The following is a 23,167-nucleotide window of genomic DNA, read 5'->3' on the forward strand; positions in this document are numbered from 1 at the left end:
AGGAAAGATGCACATGCCTGATTTCATAAAGTCCTCCGAGAGCCTGGAACATGACCAATTAGGCAAGAGAAGATGGCGCTCAGGAAGCCCTAGTAAAGGCTCCCTCCCTCCCCTGCCCCCCTGCTGGAGGCGCTGGCTGGTGGTCCTGCCACCAGGGGCTAGGAAAGGGAAAGCGGGACGTATTCAGTCTCCTCAACCCCAGCTGAAGCCATCGCCGGGAACCACGGGGATGAGGCAGAGGACAGGGGAGGACAGGCGAGCTGTGACAGCGGAGCCTCAGGCGGGCCCCCGCTCCGGCTCCGGCCAGATGGGAGCGGTGCTGACTCAGGGCTGCCTGGACCAGAGGGCTGTGCCCAGTCTGGCCAGCAAGGGCTCCAGGCCAAGCTGTTCTGCCCGCAGGGCCTGGGAGCTGGACCCTGAGCAGCTCACAGGGAGGAGGGAAGGAAGGCGAGACGACAGGCTGCCAGACGCCAAAATTAAGCACCAAAAATGGAAGGTTTGAGCCCTGTGAGTGCTGCCGATGGGGGAGCGACAGAGGACAGACGGGGAAGGCCCGCCAGCAGAGCTTTACACACTAAGGTTGCTACACTGCGCTTCCATATGAGACTCTTGTCTGAAACTGAGTTTGCAAACCCCTGATCCCAAGGAGCGTGTGGGGTTTGGGAAGGGGCCAGGTGTGTCTGCAGGCTGAACAGGGCTTCACGCATGTGTGGGTGCTATTCTCGGTTTGGGTGCGCAGCAGGCTCGGCGTGCTCAGTGCAGAGGACAAGTCAGGGCCCCACGGCCACAGGAACCCCAGCCCTGCCCCTGACACGCGCAGTGACCCTGGGCAAGCGGCCCATTTTCTCTGAGCCACGGCTTCCTCATCTGTAAACTGAGGAACAGAAGAGTCCTTCCCCCTCGGCTACGGTGAGGAGTCTGCAATGATGAACTGGAAATCGCGGAGCCGGGTGGGGCACATGGTGGGCAGATGGAAAATGGAGTGTCCCCAGGATGAGCAGAGAATCCTGGGAGGGGGCGAAGGGGTGGAACAGCTGATTTCTCTAGAGGGCAGGGCTCTCTGTGGATCACCCCCCACCCCCCACCCTGGGGTGCTGACCTTAGAGCCTGAAAGGAGACACCGGGCTGGGGTCAGGCTGGGGCCCAGAGGCCCGGGGCTGGTAACAGGATCTGCTGCCACCTGCCCGAGACACCAGCCTGTTCATGTTTGGTAGCAACTCGGAGCTGTTTGCTGCTTGACAACTGCACAGAGCCCACCCCAGGAAGACTGCAGGGCTCACCTGCTCTGCCCCCAGCCTGCACTGCCATGAGCCCGGCACCCCTGCCCCCAGCTGCCCAGAGAATGGGTCTTCAGGGAGATGGAGGGACCACAATTCCATTCAAATATCCTGCGGACTCGTCCCCACCCGAAGCAGGGGCATCCTGAACCCCGAGAAACCAGACCTGCTGGTGACCCTCACCTGGGAGAGGCCACAGTTGTGCTGCCCTCGCACAGGGACCAGAAAGGGCGTGCAAGTTGCTTAAGGGATGGAGAGGGGCCAGGGGTGCTTATAGCCGCTCAGGGAGGGGCAGGGGAAGTCCCAGCAATTCCTGACTTCCTCCATTCCTTCCTCCCTCCCTTCTTGGGTTCCAGGGAGGGGGGAGCATCTGGCCACATCTCATCTACCTGGGACCCTGCTCCCCAAGACGCATTCCCCGAGGACAGCAGCCCCTCCTGCCCACACACCACCTTGACATTGTGCTGCGTTACTGTGGGATCCAATGGGATCCCTGACCTCCGACGGAGCTCGGGTGCGAGGGCCCTGGGCTCAGAGCCAGGCACACCAGAGGCACTTGTGGGTGCTCAGTGACCTGCTTAGGGCCTCTGAGGGGGGCCGTCTCTGTTGGGAGCCCAGGTTTTCTGTAGAGTCAGGGACTGCAGCCTGGGATGGGGATGGAGAAAAAAGATCCTGTCTTATTTTTTCAGAATTGCCCCTGCACACGTCTCACCCCATTCATTCAGTGCCTGACACTGTCCCAGAGGGGAGGGGTGGCAGGAAGGTCCGCTGGCTGCGCCTGCCTTTTTCTCCTTTTGGGGGTGGCCTGCCCTGGGCAGTAGTCCCCAGTGCTAGGCCAGCTGCAGGCCATGCTGAGAGCTCCCTCCCCGCCCCTACCCTCAAGTATTTATAGAAGTTATTTTGGGAATTTTCTTTCTGAGCTCAAGGCACATTCCTGGGATTCTGTCACAACCTCTCCAGCTGGGAAGCCGGGAATCAGCTGGAGGCTGCTGGAGCCTCTTGGTCCCTGCAGCCTCCTGTCTGGGGAGGAGCCCCTGGTGGGGTCACCTCTGAGGCTGCTCCACAGGAAGGCTCCTTCCCTTCACCCAGCCCGGGGGCTGACACGCCCAGCAAGGGAGGCCCGCATTCCTGCACGCTGGATTCTCCCAGGTGTGTCAGCCTCAACCTGTCCAGCCAGACTGGGAATGAGGCGGCTCTCCAGGCTGAGAACCCAGCCCACACATCACCACGTCCATCTTGAAGCTGGGGTGGCCCCCAAACCACAGACTGGTCCCACTTCCCTGTTGGGAAAAGGGGCACAAATCCTTCTAGATCCCACCCAATGCCTGGCTGATGACACCCCCAGAGCTCCCCCAGGCTCTCCTAGGAAGAGGCCCCTGTGGAGAGAGCCCAGACTCACTGGAGCCCAGCCTTAGGGGGAGCCCCCTCCCTGGTCACAGCCAGGCCCTCAGGGCTAAGTCAGGAGGACTTCGGGTTTTAGAAGAGAAGGCCCTGTGATTGGCGGTGGGAAGGGGCCCATGGCAGAGGCCCCACTCTGGGACCAGGAGACAGAGCCACTGGGGTGGTGGAGGGCGGTACTGCCTGGTGGACAAGGGGCAAGAGCTGACCTCCGCTCCTCCAGACAGAGCGAGCCTTCCGGACCATTGATTCTGGGCTAACATGGGCCGGCAGTGCTGCACTAGCTTGCCCATCTGAACCTGTGACAGGCTGACAGCTTCCTTTCCACTTCCTGGTGGGGGCTGGCCTGCACTTCAGCAGCCCGAGCACAGCCTAAGGCGTTCCAAAATCCAGGGGAGCCGCCCTCACCTTCTGGAAGGTCTGAGCCTGGGCTGAGGGCTCAGTGTGTGGGGAGCTGTATCGGGCTGGGCGTGAGGCAGGGTGGGCCCGTGCTGGGGGACATGCTTGTGCACCTCCCACCTTCCCCACAGTGAGCCCCAGAACTCTCTCTTCCTCCTCCTCCTCCACTTTCCTATCGGGGACGACAGACCCAGGCAGCACTGGGGGGCGGGGGATGGGGGGGGTGGGGGGGAATGAGAAACACAGAACTCACAGTAAAACCACCACCCAGCAGGGCAAATGACCAAGACCTTCCTTTTAAAGTTTTCAGTCAACAAGAAGCAATTTTCCCCATCGACTGGAGCTGGTGAGGCAGAGAGACTCCACTGACCGAGGGGCTGTGCGTGTGCACGAACTCAGGTTCCATACAGTAGAGCCGAGACTTTGGGTCCTCCTAGTCCTCGGGGGGCCAGACCCTCTCAGGCTTACGAGGCCGACAAGGAGGGAAGTCTGGGGCAGATGGGCGCCCTGGGCCTGAGGGATGGGGCCCCAGGAACCAGAGACCCCACTGTTCTGAGTGCTGCAGCCTCACCCAAAGTCAGGGAACATCCAGAGGCCGGGCGCCGAACCAGCCTGGCATACGGCGGGACAGAGTACAGGGCTGAGCAGGACCTCCTCAGGGCCTGGCCTTTGGCACTCCTGCTCTCCCTTGGCCCTGGGCCCCAGCATAATGCCCCTTTAGCCGAAGCGTTTCACCCAACATCCGAGACTGTAACACCCGCTCTCAAATTTCCCTGTTCTCTCAGCTCACATTCTCATTCTCAACAAGGTCAGCCAGGCCTTGCACTGTGTATGCACTTGTCCCAGCCACAGGGCAGTTGGGGCCGATGGCTGCACATCGTGCCTTGGCTGGAGTCAGCTGCTGGGCTCCGTGAGGACTGAGCAGCTCTGCTACGATGAGTCTCTGGGCTTCCCTTTGCAAACCAAGAGCATCTGAACCTGCCTGGGAGCTGCACTTCTAAATGAAAAAGATAAAAGTAACCCCACTCCTGGGCCATTAACTTACGGAGTGATTCAACCTAATTGTGCCTGTGCACTTGGCACCATGGCTCCCATTTTACAGATGAGGACACGGAGGTTCCGAGAGGTTGAGGGACTTGGCCAAGGTTAAACAGCAAGTACAGGCAAAGTGGGACTCAAGTCCAGGTCAGTCAGGCTCAAAGGCTGCGCTCTACCTCCAGGCACAAGCTGGCTCTGACACAGGCTTAAACACTGTCCCAGCCAACCAGCTCCGGAGGCAACCCCGAAGGTAGCTCTGAGGTCTGAACATGACGGGCTGACAGCTTCCTTTCCACTTCCTCGCTGGGGCTGGCGTGCACTTCAGGAGCTCGCGCACAAGCCTAAGGCTTTCCAAAATCCAGCGCCAGGGGAGGCGCCCCCACCTGCCCAGTACCCCCTCCCTGCCTTTTTAGCACTCTGCTGACACTATGGGCCACCTGGCAGAACAAGGACATTTTGGCCAATGACCCTCACCCCATAGCAGCCTGGTCAAAGGTGGGCGCAAGTTTTCCATGCAAATGGTGAAAAAAAAAAAAAAAGTCTGATGTTAACTTATCTTTCCACAGGTCTCAACTCATCTGAATCTTAAAACTATCCCTTGAGCTCACAAAGGCTTGCATTATTTTCTTCATTTGATAGAAAACTAAGCCAGTGACGGGAAGAAATCTCTGTGCCCCCAAAGCTGGAGGGCTGGCAGGTTGGTTGTCTGTCTTAGATGAGTCACCTCTACTGTCTGGTCCTGCCTCCAGGATGGGATGGCCCAGCCAGGGGAGGGAAATAGGGGGCAGGAGAAGGGTGTGGGGGGAGCTCTGTGTAGCCATAGTTCACTTCTTTGGCCTCAGAGAGCAGAGACTTCTTGCTGGATCCTGGAGCACCAGTAAAGGCCCGGCCCAGAACCTCAGGGCTAGGTGAGACAGAGCCCTGGGCCTCACTGACTCAGAACCCACCTTGGGGAAGGCCAGGGATGTGCTGGGGGGCTCTGGGGACTTGGGATGTGCTGCGGCACGCCCCAATCTGGGGAGATGGGGGCAAGAGGCTCTGGGGTCATCTGGGGCTGGCCATGCCCTTGATCCCCCTCAACCCACTTCAAGAACGAGACAGCAGCCTTACGCTGGGAGCAAGAGGGAACAAATGCAGGGACTCATTCATGGCCATGCTCTCAGAGGGCAGTGGATACAGAAACGCTGGCTACCCGTCCTTCCAGGGGCATCTGGAGGGAGAAGAGGCCAGGTCACGTGGCCATGATTGCTTCAGAAATTACATCTCTGGGAATTACATCACAGCCGAAGCTCACCCAGGGCCATCTCTCCCTGCTGCTGGGGTGCCCGAGGAGGAAAGCGTTCTGGGGATATGGGGCAGCAGGAACCGGGAGCTCTGTCCCAAGAAGAAAGCATGGCCAGGGACAGGGGCCCGTGAGGGGCAGGAAACCCCTCCCTAAGAGTGTGCCCCTGGGAGAGAAGGGCGGGGTGCCACCCACAAATGCAGGTGGCAGGAATGCACCCATACCTGCCCACTAATGGCTGAGGCTTTTCTCTGCAGTGAGACAGGCTGCATCAAAGCATCCATATTCCCACTCAGCCAAGTGGAGGGCAGGGAGAGTGAGTTGGTCTGTAGCCAGGGCTAGTGACCCTCTTCCCATTAAGGTCAGGTGACTTCAATGCAACCCTCTGCGGGGGACTCTCAGTGACGTGGCCAGTCCATCACCACACGTGGGCCCTTTGCCATCCCCGGGCATCCTGTTCCCTTGGCGGTGCAGAGGGGCTCCTGGGAGGGGCAGGGCAGAGACAGGCTCAAAGAGACGGGTGCAGGCTGCCTGGGGATCCTTCTCTGGCTGAGGCCCTGGAGCCTCTCTGGAAAGCACCCAGGGGCCAGCTCCTCTGCTGATCTTGGGAAGGACCCTGCTTTCTTTCTCATGTCTCCTCAGGGGCAGGCAGGTAAAGTTCAGGCTCCCCCTGCTTAACTAGACTCTTCTGCCAGGAAATGAACTTCTGAACACCAGGGTGAGTGGGCGGGGTTTCCCGCTACCTGGAGGGGAGGCCGGGACCCAGCCGGCAGAAACTGTCAGGACCTGCTGCCGAGAGTCAGTGGGAATGTCCGTCTGCAGAGAGCATGCCTCTCTCTTCCTGTACTTGGGCACTCTCTCGAAGCAACCTGGCCTCCTTGAGTCTGGCACAGGTGGCAGCTGCAGGACCAGGGCTGGAGGACACAGACTCCTCTGGGACTCTGCTGTGGGCACAGTGGAGACTTTGCCCTGACAGGGCACCGCCCAAGGAGGTGCCTCTTTCCTGCCTGACCTGAGTGGAAAAACCTGAATAGAGCCAGACCATGGAAAGGTCTCTGTCACATTCAGGGCAGGGGGGGGCAGCAGGATGGGGAGAGAACCTGCGTCTGGGCCAAAGTTCATATTCTTAGAAATGCCTGAACCCTGGCTCCTGAAGGCTTTCTCCAGCCTGTCCCGGGGAGAGGCCACAGGGAGGCCTGGAGGCTGGCCTCCTCATGTTTGATGACCCTGTGCTAAGAACTGCAGAGCCAGGCCTGACCTCGCAAGGCTCACTGAGTCTATCCTCACCCTCCTCTTTCCAGACCTCAGGGAGTGGGACTCAGCCATGACCTCAGAGGGCCCATGAGGGACCCAGAGCTCCTCCAGCCCAGGCTGTGGCCGTGCTCTCAGGGGCCAGTGTCCTCACAAAGGCACAGTGGCACTTTAAGACCAGGATGTCCAGGGGGCATCCTGGCCTTACCATGCCCCCCCTGGGAACCTGCCTTGTCAATGATTCCATGGGAAGGGAGGAGGGGAGGAGGGGGAGGTGGTGGGAGCACCAGTTCCCCCCCATGCTCTTTTCTCTGGATACTTCTCCAGGGATGCACCCACCTCTGGAGTTCACAAAGGCTCAGATAATGGATGTGTGCTCTCATCCTCTACCGACTATTTTGACAGTGACTCCCTTAGATACATGACAAGCTGACTCAGGCTGATGAGTAGTGGCCGCCGTCATGGTGTGACATGGGGAAAATATCCCAATGTCACATCTGTGCTCAGTGGGGAAAAGTGCTGCAATTGATTGGTAATGTCTGTCATGGGTGATTGCTTAGTAATGTCTGTCATGGGTGATGGACTGGAGTGGTGGCATAGCTGCTGTTTTGTCTTCTCTGATATTGCATTGTGGACTTTTAGAAGCACTTTCACATGCGATGCCTCACTTGATTAGAACATGGGTCTAGGGATGATGCAGATCATTATTCATTTATGAAGGGAGACATCAGGAGCACTGAAGTCAAATGTGCCTTTTTCTAAGTCACCCACAGGAATCAGGGCCAGAGCCAGGGTGAGGCCTGATATCCTGAGTCTGAGGTCAGTACTGGGGAGACACTAGCTTGGGGAACGCCGAAGATCAACCTGCCAAGGTGTTCATGTGTCTCTGGGAAAAGAGCGCTTGGTAGATCTTCCCCGGGCTTGAAATTTGCTATTCTGTATGCATATGTATAGGGTGCTGGCAGGAACAGAGCGTGTGGAAGGGCATGTGCTGCCCACGCTGGAGCAGACGGCCCCTCTGGTTGCTGGTAACTTTAAACATGGCAGGCCTGCCTCCGACTTGCCCCAATTTCATCACATCGGCAAGGCACCCCGGGAAGAGAAAAGGGACCATTTCAGGGAGCCACTCTAGAGCTCTTCAGTTACCATGGAAACTCACCCTTGGAAACTGCTTCAATTTCAGGGAAATAGCTACAAACAATAATAAGCATAAATGAAAAATGGTACACTGTTACTTCAAAATTGTACTTGTTATTGGATTTCGTCGGGCTTTAGGATCTGAACGGTAGGCTCATATCCGTGAGCACAGAGGAAAGCAGACATCTCTGCCTGGCTGCCGGCCTAATGACATAGCCCACATCCTCCCTCCCACCTCCCTAATCAAGTTTCTGGATGTGACCTCCGGGGAGGCATTCATCAGAGGAGCTCATGTCTGAACTGTGGGAGGAAGGAGGATGTGCCTCGCAAAAAACAAACATTTGCTGAGCAGACTGGAAGGCAGCACGGAGCCATGTGGAGGGAACATGGGCGAGGGAGTGATGTCGCTGTGCAGGCTTTCCTCAACTGACATGGACATTCGCCTGGGCCTCGGCTAGAAAGCCTTTAAGAAATCAGGTGGCGGGAATAATAGCTGAGTGGGGAATCTCCGTTCTGACCTGTTTTCAAGGACTCTCGGGGTTGGAAAGGACCTTATAAAGACGACCTGGTCCAGCTCTTACCCCTATGTGATGCTTCTATTCTCTTGGCTACATCCTCACCTGATGATTCCTGAGTTCATGCTTGGACTTTTCTAAGAGTTATACCGTTTTTCCTAACACTGAGCTGGAATCTAACTCCCTGTAGCTTCTACTCCTGAACAATCAGCCTTGTGGCGATGCTGGCCCTGCAGCCTCCTGCAGTCATTCCCCTGGTCCTTCGGTGTTTTCCACGCGGCAGACGCTAGTGGGCCTCTCGTGGCTGTTCTCAGAGCTCTCAAAGGAGACAGGAAGTCTCTGTTGCTAACTGCGGGCTCCTAAATCATACTTAAAAAACCACTGTGCCTATGCAGGCCTGTACTCTTTCAGATCACCTCATTTATCCTGATACCCGCTCTCTGAAAGCAGCTAAGGAAGGCAGGGGGGGAAAGTTATACCTACGGCCCACTGTACTATCTGTCAGAGAACCCCACTGCATAGGTAGTAAAAACGAGGTACAGAGAAGGTGGCTGCCCTACCCATGATCACCCAGAGAGATGGCAAGGCTTGGACAAGAGCACCAGCATTCTGCTCCTAGTCTCTGAACCTCCCATAGGAAGGCCACTGAGCCTTAGGCACCCAAGTTCTGAGCCCCATGGCCTGAGATTGGGGGTCTCAGGGGTCATTTTCAATGACAGCCTACCCTGGGACATCTGCTGAATCCTGCCAAGAACCTCCTCCGAAATGGGGAAGGCAGCCTAGTGATCAGGGAGGCCGAAAGACACGCCCAGAGAAGAGCATTTTGTTATCCAGAGTCTCCAGGGCAAGGATCTGATGTGTAACAGTGAAAGCCTCTTGGGGCTAGACGGCCATATGGAAACTTACAGCAAAAAGTCACACATATATCACCCGATCCTCCCAGATTCTTTCACCCCCTCAGGCAGGCTCTGGTCGAAGGGAAAAGCCCTGCCCCTGAAGGAAGGAGCTTGGCCTTTCCCAACAGAGCAGCAAGGAAGCCACCTCCCCGCAGACACCAGGGAACAGTGGCAGCGAGGCACTTGCAGGCAAGGAGGGGGTGAGGAGGGCCTGAGGCCTTTTGCAGGCGTGTGGGGCTGACTCACCAGGCTGTGCATGATGCGCACGCCGTCGGGGTTCACCGTGAGCGCCTCCTTGTACAGCTGCTTGGCCTCCTCCAAGCTGCCCTTCATCTCGGCCAGCCGGCCCCGCATGTAGAGTACCGAGTGCGAGGTGGGGAAGAGGCCCGCTGCCTCCTGGATGCAGAAACCGGCTTCCTTGAGGTGCTGCTGCTCCATGAACAGCTCAGCTGCGAAACCAGAAGGACAGTGGGAGGTGAGAGTGTGGAAGTCAGAGGCAGTGGCCCCTCTGTGGGAACCGGTCTAGGTGATGGGAACCATCTTCATGAGCCAGCACAGGACAGGTTCCCTCTGAGAGCTCCCTGTGTCAGGCACTGTGCTCCGTGCTCCACACAGGCCGTCTCAGCCAGTGCTCACAAAGCCTGTAGAGCAAGCCCTTCCATTGCTCCGCGTCAGGGAGGAGGAAGCTGAGGCACAGAGAGGGCAGGGAACTCGCCTGAGGCTGCAGGGAGAGTAAGTTAGGAGCCAGGGTTTGCATCAGGCCCTGGACTTCAGAACCCACAGGGGCACAAGGGGCATCTCCTGGAGTTCGGCGATGCTCAGATGACTGACTGTCTCCAGTGCCATTCACACTTGCTCATTGTGTCCGGGGTAGGGGATGGAGGCAGAAGTGGTGGCTCTCCTCCAGCTCAGTCTCCAGGGAGGGAGGCTGGCAGTGCCCACCAAGGGAGAGTCCAGCGATCCTGCCAAGGATGGGCTGGGCAGGCGAGGAGGAGAGAGGCCCAGGGAGCCCCTGTGAAGGGGCAGAGCTGGGCTCCACTCAGGAGAGTGACAGCTACCGAGCAGCTGGCACGGCCTGAGAGCTGACTGTGGGCCAAGGCCCGACTGTGTGAGCATCTCCTCTCATTAATCCTCACACGTCTGGGAGGGAGGCAGTGCTCTCAGGAGCCCCACATTAACAAAGCAGGCTGACAGAGGGCGGACCTCACCCCCATCCCTCGATGGGCAGGGGCCAGGCAGGGCTGGGCCCCCAGCAGCTCCTGGCCTCCCTCCGGGGGACTTTCTTCCGCACGGAGAAGAGGACACACGCACAATTTGCCCCACAACCACTTTGCCTTCGTCCCCGGATCAGTGGAAAATGGGGCCGATTCTTCAATCCCTGTCCAGCCCACATAAATGCACATTTCAAACCCTCCTGCGCAGGCACACACCCACAGCAGGTGCTTGCAGCAACACAGCTCTCTGAGGTTGCAGCATGGCCTCCGGGCCCACTCAGGCCTCATGCAGCCCCGGACCCGGCTGCCCCTCCTGAGGCTGGTGTCGGCGCACAGATGGGAGCACAGAAGGGAGGCAGAGCCGGGCTGTTCCTAGCAAAGGCTGGGGCTGAGGTTACACAAGTTCAGTTTAGGGCTGGGGTGGGTTGGATAACAGACATCCCAGAAGGAAGCTCCCAGGAGGTGGAAAACCCGGACTCAGGCACCCCATCTTCCTGCTCCGACAAGAAGCAGAAAGGAGGCCTAACCAAGGCCGGGACTGCAGCGCACAGCACTTGGGTGCTTGGGAAGGACGTTGCCTGAGGCTCATTGTGTAATCGCGTAGCTTGCCACTTCCTAAAATCCTACAGGGGCTTTCTCAGCAAGGTACTCTTTCTTCAGTGGAGATGAGAATTTGGGAGAATGAGAATTAATTAAACACAGGAGCCAGGCTCCCATGATGAGGCGAGAAAGAGAACTGCAGGCTCTTGTTCCCTGAACTGGAGATTCCCAAGACAGAAAACTTGGGGAGGTGAGCCCAGGAAGGGCTGGCCCAGGGGCCAGGGGTTTGGCTCTCTCAGCCTCAGCTCTGCTGCTGTGTTCCCTTCTGGGGCTGCAGCCTGGAGCTCTGAGCAGGCTGCCTTCCCAGCTAAGTGTCCAATGTGCAACAGTTGCGTCCTGCGGTGTGCCTGGCCCTCCCACCAAACCACTGGAGTGGTCCGGGCAGTGGAGTGACAAGTGCCAACTCTGAGTGTTCCAGGGCCTCGGAAGGGGTCAGGCCCGCTGTGCTGGTGTGGTCAGGGGAATCTTCTGGCAGTGGCAACATTTGAGCTAAGGCCTGAAGGCCCAGGGGCACTTGGACTGGCAGAGAGGAGAAGGGGGGCTGTGCTAACCTGGAGGGCCAGCTCCACTGTGGCAGAAGTCCCGGGATCACAAAGAGGGAGAAGCAGAAGGAAGTGTGCGATGTGAGTGCCGGGGGTGGGGAGGCCTTCCTGCACCAGCCCACCTGGTGGCTTCCTCCCTGGCCAGGAGCTCAGCTCTGAGGCTGGCTCCCCGCTCCCCTAGACCTTGCTCCAGCAGGCCCGCCAGGCCCGTCCACCTGGCCACCTGGTCTTGGCACGGCTCATTAAGCTGTTTACAACTTGCCGCCCTGTCTCCTGAGCTTCATCTCTGGAGGCTGTCCCCTGGTCCCTCCCTTGGGGATTCCTCAGCTTCTTGACATCAACAGATTTCAATGACAGGATCCCCACCTCCTTTCTTCCTTGGGGCCCTGGGCCTCGTCAGGCTGGCCGTACACCAGAAAGCATGCCCTGGAAAATAGGTAGGGCTGCTTTGCTTCAATGGACTTCATTACCAGTCAGGCAGGAAACCAGATGACACAGAACAGAGCCAGAGAAGCGAGGTCTCCTGAGGGCCTTGCAGACAGCCCCTGGCAGGCCCAGCCTCCAGGGCGGGGCCTCTGACCTGCAGGCAGGCTCACAGGTCTGGGGGCTGCAGTGTACCCCTTCGTCCTCCACTGTCCCTGGGCAGTTTTGCCAAATAGGCAGTCACATGGCACTGTGCCCACCCTTGCCCTGTTCCTCTACTCCCAGGCCCTGGCTGCCAGGGCCCTGAGGTGCCCTCATGCACCCAGGCCTCCCCTGGCCAGAGCCCGATGAGCACTCACTGGTGCTGAATTTTCCTTGAATTCTCATAGTTGTGTCATCCCCCCAGGAAGCAGGGGCGCTCAGTGTCAGAGGGCCCTCTCCGAGCCTCTCAGTTCCTTCTCTCTCCTTACTCTGTTTTTCTCACTTCTCCCATCTTCCTCTCCGCCTGCTTTTGAACCTCCTGTCTTGCCTGTCTGCCTCGGCTTTTCTTCCTCTTCTCTCCATCTCTCTCCGCCCCCCCCCCCCCCCCCGGGCTTTCTCTTGGCAGACTCCAAATGGAAAACATCTGTTCCCTGGAGCTTTGCAACAGTCCCTTTTATTATTTTTTCTAAGGCATCCTGCTAACCCTGCACCCAGAGCTGGCTTCAGGCTTCCTGCCATTCCTGCCAATGCTGAGGCCTCATCCCCCGAGGCTGGGGGATGGACTCGCTCTTCATGGACTATTTGCACATCCTGGTCATGCGCTGAGGAGCTGGGTGAGGGAGGCCCGGGACCTCGCCTAGGCCTTTTAGGGGCCTTCTCAGGCGAGATAGAGACCCTCTGAGAGAGCTCAGAAAGGACAGAGCCCTCCCCTCCCCCCCTCCCCCCCAAGCAGGAGAGAAGTAAAGGTTAGGCCCTAAAAAAAATCCATCTTAACTCCGGGGGAGTCACCAAAACTGCCCCTAAAGGCAATAAGCATCTTCCCCATGGAGCAGATGCAGGACCTTTCAACACCCAGAATAAAGGCGGGGGGGGGGGGGGGGGGCGGGGCGGGGGCCGGCGGGGGTGAGGGAGGAATGGAAGAGAAGGCAGAAGGCCCTGGAGATAAGAGGATCCAAAGGTCTAAAGGGATTTTGGGTTGGTCTGAGACCCTCCGCCCCTAGGACCTAGAGACAGTCATGATGTGCCTCAGCCACAAGGGAATGAAGACTGCAGGGGCCTGGGCTCCCCGATTTCCTGTCCCTCGGCCCTGACTCCGGGTTCCGAGAGCACTCTCCTCACTAACTCAAGACCTTGCAAGGAGTGAATGACAGACAGAGACGCGGGAAGAAGAAAAAACCGGAACAAGGGAAGAGAGGGCTTGGGAAGAAGGTGCAGAAGGCAGGAGGGAGTGGGTGGTGGGAGCTGGGAAAAGAGGAGAGTGAAGGAAGATAAGGAAAGGCGCCAGGAGAAATGAGGATGGTGGCAATGCGGGATCAAGGGTAAGACAGCTTCTTCCTTGACTATACTTTTATAACAAATATGACCTTTAGACACAGCTCTGGTGGCCCCACTCCAGTTCCTCAGCTGCCAGCTGGGGTAGCTTCCACCTGCAGGGCCACCTAAAGAGCTAGGGCACCAGTGCCAGGCAGTGTGAATTGGCCATTTGGGAGCTGAGATGTGGGCCAACTTCCCCCAACCCAGGGAAAGCCAATGGCCACCTGTGAGCCCCTAGAGCTCCAGGCAGTGGAACTCTCCCTCCATCCATCGGCCTCTCTCTAGCACAGTTAGTTCCCAAGACTGAGCAGTAGTGAGAGAGGGAGGTGGGCCATCTTGCTCTCCTGAACGCACCGCCAGATACGCAGGATCCTGGAGCATCTATGGGGCTGGTGCTTCTCCTATTCTCACACAGACCTGCTGCCAGAGGCCACATCCCTGAAATTCACCTCTCAAGTGGAGACCCTTCTCACACCAGACTGGAATGGGAAAACAGGGGTGCAGGGGAGGGGAGGACAATCAGAATAGGGAGATCAAGGACGCAACATTTCCCAGCCTAAGCGGGGGTTAATGATGGAACTTACTGCCAACACAGACTGGGATGCAGTTTACCTTGAACCAAACCAGGGAGATTAGCTCAGTCCAAAATAATAAAGGGGGATATTTTCCCTTCCTGCGAAATTGCTGCAGCTGCTGGAATCATTGGGTGGTGGGTGGTGGTACTGATGTCAATACTCTTAGCTCAGGTCAGGTGAGGGGAAGGGCAGTAGTTAGGCAGACGTTACTGCCGTGGTGATCTGCCCTGGGCAGCCCTTCATCCAATAGGTGCTCAGCACATGCTTGTTGGCAATGATGGTGGTCAGGGAGGGGAGAGGGCTCATGGGATGCAGATGGCTCCAGAATTCTCCCATGTGCAGAATGGAAGATCTAGGACAAGTTCTCATTTCCCCTCTGGCTGTGGCAGCTGTCCACCAGTCTAGTCCCCCTTTCTTCTCTAGTGACAGATCCCCTGATTTTTAATGGGGCATATGAATAATGACATTTCCCACAGTGCTTTGCAGCTGGGAGTGTGGTCATGTGACTAAGTTCTGACCAATGGGGTTGTAATGGGAAGTGATGTGTGCAAATTCCAGGATATGTCCTTAAGGAAGGAGGTGCCCCCTTCTCCCACTCTTCCCAGTTATGCCTTGGAATGTGGATGTGGTGGGAGCCATGTGGGATCACCGGAATAAGAGTGACTCAGGGAGAGCAGAGCTGCCATCCCAGACAAGGCTGCACCTCTGAGCTGCTGCGTGAAAAAGTGAAGGGTCCACCCTGTGGAAGCCACCCCATTGGTCACACATACCCAGACCTGTCTCCTATGCCACAGTGCCCACCCTTGCAGGCACCACGTTCAGAGCACTCAGATTTTGTCCTCAGAGTTCGCTGTGGGCTGAATGTCTAGGATAATGCCCAGGAAAGGAAGGCTAATGTGCCAACTGGTGAAGAGCATGTGTTTACAGCAATATCCCCACATTTAATGATAGGCTTCAGGAACGCTTTTAACCTTCCTTGGAGTTACCAGAACATTCTGGCACCCCTAGCATAAAGGAGCATATCTGTGACATGCAAGCAGGCTTGTAAGATGCAAAAACATTTTCGTTTGCCGATGACTGTAAACAAGACACCTCATTAAAACGAAAGGCCACGGAGCCCCTGGAATGGGTCACGGTGTTACTGACGCGGTCCTTGAAGTTGGTGAGGCCCCCAGCGTACCCCGCCAGAGCCCTGATGGCTCCGTATCTTAGGAGAAAACAGGGCAATATTTGCCTAAGAGGAGGCCTTGTCTCTGATTCCCCTTTGTTTTTCAATATTCTTTGTCCTACTTAAAATGCAAGTAGTTGACCGTGGAGCACAGCCCCTACGCATCCCTGGCATCCTGGCGGACCCTGATATAGTAACTGGGGCAATACTTGCATTATTAAAACGCTTCCCTGTCTAGCCTTTCTGTGAATCCTGGTCCAACTTTTTTTTTCCAGATTCAGAAGCTGCGGTGGGGAGAGTGGAGGCGTCCTGCATACTAATGTGTCCATATGTGAACTCCATGCAGCAGGAAACCTTAGATTCCCAGTGAAGCACAGTCTAACTCTAACTTGCAAAACCCACATGTCCCAGGAACTGATTATCTACTTTGGGTCTCTTTTCCATCTTCCCTCGGGGGCTACTGGCACCACCTCCCGGGTAGAGAGGGGGCAGGTAGGAGAGTCATGGGGAGAAAGGTGCGGAGCTTCACTTGGGCAGTTCTCAGACAAGGAGGCATGTGGGCCTGGCTCATTTTCAGGATTCCACTGACTCCATCCCCTTCTTCTCTATTCTGTGGCTGCTGCCATTTTATCGCAGGCACATCTCTGGCCTTGACTCTCTCTTTTTACTCTAATCCACCTTTCACACCACCGTCTGGTTAACTTTTCCATCAGTCCAGTGAGTCACTCCTTGGCGTTCCTTCGTCAAGCACCAAGGATGGTCACTGTTGGTGGTGCCATGCTGCCTCCAGGTCCACAGCCACCGTGGGCGAGACTGAAGTCAGACACCATTTCCTGAGCACCTACTATGTGCCTGACCCAGGACAGGCAGGGCTGAGCTGGCATTAGAACCCAGCTCTTTGCAACTCTTCCTCCCCAACACGGACCCTCAAACTCCATGGTGGCAATCGTGCCGATTAGCTGTCAAGGGGGATTGTCTCCTAAATGGCAACCCTATTGCTAACCAGCCCTCTGCCTTCAATGAACTTTACACCAGACCCGCCTTTCCTGGGGGCTGCTATACCTCACCCCTTCTCTCGCTATTCCCTGAGCTCTGGGGGCCTGAGCCTGACTAGTTTGACTCAGGAGAAGCTGGGCAGGAAGAAGGGATGGGGCCTGCTGTTGAGTCTAAAACTATCCTTCTGTGTGGCCTTTCCTCCAATCCTCTCCCATTGTATTTGCTGCCAGAGAACCTCTCCCAGATAGGCAGGTGCTGTCCCCATTTGGCAGAGAGGAGACCATGACCAGACAGATTAAGTGACTTCTCCTGGGCCAAGCCAAGGAAAAACAGCTGGAACGAGAGCCCCGGGTTGCCAGGCCTGAGGGAGGCCCATGTGAGCCTTGTCAGGGATCCCTACCACCCGTATTCCCTTCTCCAGGGCAGGATACAGCTGAGGCCCTGGTAGCTTGTCGGGAGGTGGGTGGGCGTCACCCCAGGGGAGCGGGGGTGGGGAGGCACTCACCAGCCTGGAGCCAGATCTGTTCCAGCGTGGTCCACAGCTGCATGGGGCCCTGTTTCAAAACAGAGCTGGGCATGGTCAGCTCCGACATGGCCTCCTCTAGCCGCGAGGCTGCGATGGACGATGCCCGCCGAGAGCCTGCAGAGCAAGAGGGGAAGGGGTTGAGCAGCAGAGTCAGAGGGCCACACACCCCAGGCCCCAGAGAGAGACAGGGCCACCGAATCAGGGGCAATAGCTCACAGAGCCACCAGTGAGGGCCCACCCACCTCCTCCCCTGACCCAGAGCTGGGGAGAAGAGCTTCAGAGGGGCAATTAGGCAGCGAATGCACTTCGAGGAGTCTATCCCCAAGCAACACAGTCATAAACGTTGGCAACCAAGCTCGTCTACTACTGCCTATTGTCATCACGCTAACCGAAATGACCGAATGTCCAACAACAGGAACTGATAAAAACAAGTGCGGGCCCTGGCTGGTTTGGCTCAGTGGATAGAGCACTGGCCCACAGATAGAAGGATCCAGGGTTCTATTCTGGTCAAGGGCATGTACCTTGGTTGCAGGCTCAATTTCCGGCCCTGGTCAGGGCACATGTGGGAGGCAACCAATCAATGTGTCTCTCTCACATCGATGTTTCTCTCTCTCCCCCTTCTTCACACTCTCTCTAAAAAATCAATGGGAAAATACCATCAGGTGAGGATTAACAACAACAAAAACAACCCAAAAAACAAACAAACAAACAAAAAACAATTGAGGGTGTAATCATACAAGACTATGCAGTCATTCAAATAATAATGCACAGATATGGACATCGATGTGGAAAGATGTCCAGATTCTACAGTTAGGTGAAGAAAGCAGGCTGAAAGAAAGAATGACCACATTTTTATAAAAAAAAATATGGGCATAGAAAAAAGTGAATTAAGAACTTTATTAAGGACTGGGTGGAAAAATTACTGGTGATTTTTCTTCCTTTTGCTATTTTTGCTGTTTTCACAAGAGCATATTATTGCTTCCTACACAAAAATGAGGTTATGCTGTGAAGGACCATGGGGTAGCAGCTCAGGTCAGACCCCGTGCCCTCTGGAGAAGCCCTTCTTGTGGCAGCTCTGGGTCCTGCCTGGGTGGGGGACTTCCTGGTTGGTCAGGGTATATGAGCTGTTGGCATTTACAATTCACATGCAGGGGAAATGCAAGCACTTTCTCTCTCTCAGAGGCAATAAAGGCTCCAATAAACTCAGAAGACCTCAGGGCAAACCACAGACGATTTCAGTCTGTAAGACGAATGCACACGGAATCCTAATAATTTGTTCGTGGCTCCTCCCTCTTTCATTGCAAGGGCGCTCTGCCCTCCTGCACAGTTCTCTCCTGGGAGCCAGCAGCTCCGTGTGCTCCGCACTCCTCCGGTGCACCTGTCAAGTCAGGTGCTGGGCTTGGCACCGGAAACCAACGCCGTTGCTTTACAACGAAGGCGCAACTTGGTTCATGTCCACAGAAGTGGAAAAAATGAGCAAGGCCACTAAGTATGACTCCCCCACACTTTCATTCCTGTGACTAATTCTTCTTGTGTCTTTGAGGAATGCATACTGCTTTATTCAGGTCCTCCATTAAAAGTCAGCTTTGGGCTTAGAGTTGTAAATATAAGCCCAGCTCATTCCTTCCTACTAAGACGCTAGGATGGCAGATCTTGACCTCAGGCTGTAGCCTCTATGCTCCACAGCTATCATTCACCCCAATATTCCCTCTCTCTTCGCTTCCAGCCAGGAGGTAGGGTCTCTCCCTTGCCCACTTCAGCTGTCCACTTCCCACCCAGGCCTAGCAGCCATCCTGCCCCAGAGCCACAATGGGCCCTGAAAGACCTGATGGCAGCTCCTTAGCACAGGCCCTTGGGCAGGGCCACCAGGAGCAGGCTGGGCAGGGGCCACTCTCCCGCTGGTGCTCTGGCTGGGAGAGGGAGCTGTGGGCCCATGTGGGCAGCTGCCCGCGGGCACCTTCTTACCAGAGTCTGCGTCATGGGCATCCGGCAGAGTCAGGTGCATGCCACTCTGCTTCTTCAGCATGACGCCCTCACCAAGGCTGCCATCCTTTTCCAGGCCTCTGGAAGGCAAGAGAGGGCCAGGTCCCAGTGACATAGGGGGCTGGCAGGGAGGACGAGGGAGCCTCCCGCCAGGCCGGCTTTGGGGCTGAGAGTTCAGGCCCACAAACAGAGCCTATGCCGGGACCATCAACAATGTTCTCGCTGTACATCTCCCTCCACCTCAGCCCCCCATCCCCAGTCCCCTCCTCGGTCTAGAAAGCCTCCCGTGGCTCCCCTGCCCCTCAGGGCTTTCCGTCCCTGTTCTCCGTCAGCATGGCTCCCCGCACCACAGATGCTGAGGGTCAGACACTCTCCCTTTCTGGCCAGAAGCTCTCCCAGGCCATGGGGAGGCCTTTCCACATTTCGTTGCTCTCACAATGTCTAGCTGAGGGCCAGGCCGAGAGCAGGTGCTGAGGACTGGCTTCCAAGGAAAGCCTGGTTCTCAAGGGCCACCAGCCCATCTCCCCCTGGGAAGGAAGGCCCAGATGCCACTCTGCCTCAGGCACCTTCCCTTGGCTTCCAGGGTGGCCTCAGAAGAGCCAAAGGGGGCCCCTGGCATGGCAGGTAAACAAGCATGGTGACCTAGTCCCCTCCCCCACCCCGATTCCCCAGGTCCCAGCAGCTCCCACGCTGCTAGGAGGTTCCTCTTTTCTCAGAGTGGGAGGCGGGGGAAGCCCCTGCCCGCATCAGAAAGGCAGCACAGCCTGCTGTGCCCTTCAGCTCTCCCTGCCCACTGCCAGGGATGCCCGTGGCCCTTGAACCTCTAACTGGGGAAGCTGAGGAGGACCGGGGTGGAAGGGGTGAGAGAGAAGGCAGGCACAGCCCGGATGCTTCTCCCCTTGGGAGGGGTGCCAAGATGATGGTCCCACAAAGAATGCCAGAGCCTGGGGCACCCTCGCCATCCTAACGCAGACTCACAGCGGCCTAAACGTGGGCCTGTGGCTGCACAGCCATCATTGCGGGCATTGGAGGAAACCACCCACAAAAGCACAGTGCGTCAGGGCTGGCTCCTGTCCTCTCCCACCCTCTTCCCTTTCCCAGGAGGCACCGAGTGTGGTGCCAGAGACACTGGGTTAAAACCACAGGGCCGCCGCTTCTTGGCTGTGTGACCCTCGGCAAAGCCACCTTTCAAGGTGAGTTCTCACGGTGAGTTGTCTTGTCTTGAAACGAGTGTGAGAATGCCGATCTCACAAGGCTGTTGTCAGAAGCATATGAGATAATATAGGCAGGTGCCCAGCACCCGCTGACGTGGAGCAGATCCACAATACAGCTTCTCGCCCACCTGCCCTCCCAGCCTCTGAGGAGGCCTCTCCTACAGCTCCAGAAACAGCCCATCTCGGGGACCTTTTGCCACTTGGTTCTAGGCCAATATACAGCTTTGCTCCTGCCCTAAAGAATCTGGCAGCTGGACGGGGAGAAGAGAAAGTCAAGGTTGAGCAATCAGCACGACCCAGATGGAGACGGCTGAGCGGGGAGGATGAGGCAGGGTGACTGGAGGCACCCTGAGGAGGGGCATCTGAGCGGGGTCTGAGGGGCAGTGTGGACATGCGGGGGCAAAGCAGGAGGTGGGACAGGGTAGGCCAGACCCTCAGGCTGTGGATTCTGGCCTTGATCCCTACTTGCCCCAACTGGATTTCACAAGCCCCAGTTTCTGCGCTGTGGCTCCAGGTCGAGAAAGAATGTTTCCTGTTCTTGGGAAAGCCTGGAGGGTATTGGATCCAGGCCTCTGGTCCCAACCATTTGTCTCCAGGTAGCAGCCTGACTGAGCCCTACCCCACCCTGAAGTTCCCCAGAAAGGGGGCCCAGGGAAGGAGCTCTATCAGGCTCATCAGAGAGCAGATGAGTATCAGCGGTGGCTTGAAAAAACCCCAAGGCAAGCCCCACTGACCCCGCAATCTCATAGTCCTTCAGCCCGGGGTGGGGGAGCACAGGCTGGGCCTGGAGATAAGGCTGTGGTGCCAAGAGGCCTGATGAGCAGACAACCAGCCATCTGCCAGCACCAGGGGCGGTGGAAGTCAGGTTGTGCACCTGCCAAGTGGCCACAGCCAGTAAGTTGCAGAGTGAGGTGCATCTGAACACTAGAGTCTGGCCCTCACCTCACATCATCCAGGTAGCTCCCCATTTCCTTTCTGGAAAGTCCTCACCCCAGAGCCTTCTTCTGGAAGCTTCCACCCATTGGTCCTGCTCTGCTCTGGAATTTTCCAGACCCAAAGGCTGCAAGGAGAAGGCTGACCCCACCCTGCCCAAGGGTTTTACTCCATGGGATTACCCTGGGACCTCCTCTGAAAATTCCACCGCTGGCGACCTGCCTCTGGGGACTGTGCGAGCCAAACACATCCTCTAGGGTTGGATTCCCTGAGGCCCTGGGAGAGGACAGAGCCAGCAGTCCCAGAGAAGGGGAAGGGGTGGGGTCCACAGGACCAGGAAGAGGCAGTGCACTGCCCTGCATGACGCGCTTTCCCACTGTGGGCCCGCAGGTTGAACTCCAACATCCCAGTGGGTTTGAACAAAGACGTTCTGCAGGTTCAGCCTGGACAAGAGTACCCTGCTCTGGCCCAGGAAAAACCCAGAGCCCAGGCTGTGGAGACAGGATGAGTAGAGATAGTGGGTAAGTGTGTGTGTGTGTGTGTGTGTGTGGGGGGGGGGGGGTAGCGGGGTAGGGGGGTCGTCCAGAATTCTGCTTCTTCTTCTGGCTTTCAAATAGAACCAGGAAACAAGTGTCAGGCTCCATAGGCTGTGGCTCAGGAGACTCAGGTTCAAGCCGCAGCACTACCATCTACCTACCAGGCAAGTGGCTCAGGTCCCTGAGTCTCAGTTTCCCCTCTGGGATGAGAATAAAATCCAGTAATGTCTAAGCTATAAACAGCTGATGTGGAAGATGGAGCAGTAAGCCCAGGACCCAGCCCAGATGCTCAATAATGATTTCTCTTTCTTCTTACCCCTCTAAACGTCAGTCTCCTAAATAGGTTCTTTATGTGCTTCGCAGAGGATTGTCACAAGGTTAAAATTAGACCAGGGATGTGAAAGGCCCCAGGAGCAGCAAGTCCCACACTCTCATTCAAACATTCTCATCAGCCCCCATCCACCTGGCATGTGGCCACTCTGCAGTGGGTGGTTGCCCTGGCAACCACTGCCTGTCAACTCTGGCAAACCCGAGGGACAATGACAGGCACTCACCCCAGCTGGGAGAAGTTGTACAGGGCCTGCCACAGTCGCAGCATTTGTCTGCAGGTCACGAGGGCTTCCTCTGGGCCTTTCAGTACCTGCTCCAGCTTCACCTTGGTGAACAGCAGGCTGTGGGGGGGAGCGGAGAGAGAGAGCGGCAGTCAGCACCCGCCCCAGGAGGCTCCCTTCCCTCCCAAGGTGGGACCCTAAAGGGGCTCAGCTCTACCACAGCAGCCCCTCGCCCCCAGCAGGCAGAACGACCACGAACGTGGTGGCCTCGGCTACACCCCTGGGTCACTGGCTCTCTCCGTGCCTCAGTTTCTCCATAGTCTGAGCCAATGCACAAAGTGCTCTTCTGCATTTGTCAGCATCCACACTGCTCATCCACGTGTCCCCCGATCATAGCCTATCTTGCCCCACCCTCCGAAACACTGTCAAGCGTGGTGACTAGTCTTGTTTTGTTTGCACATCCTCACTGGCCACGTGGCTATCTTTATCTGACAAGTCGCACAGGCCCACAACGGGGCCTTGTATAAGAGGCAGACTCAGGAAGCAACTCCGAGTCAAAGGAAGAGGCTCAGCCAGGTAAAAAGGTCACGAAAGGGCCGGGTCCTGCTCTCTACCTTGCCAGCACACAACAGCTGCTCAATTAGCATCTCAACTGAATTACAGGCTTCGTTTCCTGATCCAGGATACATGAGGATACCCATGTTTGATTTGATCAAAGAAGTCTTCGTTGAGTTTCCTAAAATAGCCTGGTCCCCTTATATAGTCAATAGGATTAAAGCTACAAGAGGTCCTGTTCAGTCACCATTCAGGAACACAGTTACTGTGCAAAGGGAGAGAGCCAACACAGAATCACTTTCGACCTGAAAACCAGAAGTCCTCTGATGGAAGAATGGTGTGGGGATGTGACCCTCGGAGGGGCTTGGAAGAGAGGGAAAGAACTGGTTCTACAGGAGGGGCAGGGGGCTACCTCCCTCTGCCCAAGACATGGCAGAGACCTTTGGACGACTGCCCCGCCAGGCCTGGGTGGGGTCTGGACACCCCGCAGTGCCAGGGGTTAGACTTTAGGTTGTTGGGAGAGCTGGAGACACTTAGGAAGTTTAAGTGGCTATTTACCAGTGGGTATGGAGATACTGCACTCTTATCACGGGTACTGCCCGCAACACGGATACACACCAGCAGACTGGCTGAGCCACGGAGG

The 23,167-nt window shown here is 56.7% G+C and overlaps 1 protein-coding gene across 3 annotated transcripts in view; it reads right to left on the reverse strand.

Moving 5' to 3' along the window:
• The window catches only part of TTC7A (tetratricopeptide repeat domain 7A), a 104,970-nt gene that overhangs the window by 3,419 nt on the left and 78,384 nt on the right, over nucleotides 1–23,167 (reverse strand). For 2 of the 3 annotated variants that reach the window (XM_081101156.1, XM_081101154.1), the window contains 4 exons: nucleotides 21,973–22,089; nucleotides 18,718–18,815; nucleotides 16,732–16,866; nucleotides 9,440–9,642 (listed from right to left, as the gene is read on the reverse strand). In XM_081101156.1, the coding sequence (XP_080957282.1) occupies nucleotides 9,440–9,642; nucleotides 16,732–16,866; nucleotides 18,718–18,815; nucleotides 21,973–22,089 (553 nt within the window). Of the gene's footprint in view, nucleotides 1–9,439; nucleotides 9,643–16,731; nucleotides 16,867–18,717; nucleotides 18,879–21,972; nucleotides 22,090–23,167 lie in introns of all 3 variants that reach the window. The other variant, XM_081101155.1, reaches the window with a different exon arrangement.

The sequence above is a fragment of the Myotis nattereri genome (genome assembly GCF_964212035.1).
Source record: "Myotis nattereri genome assembly, chromosome: 10".
Classification (NCBI taxonomy): Eukaryota; Metazoa; Chordata; class Mammalia; order Chiroptera; family Vespertilionidae; genus Myotis; species Myotis nattereri.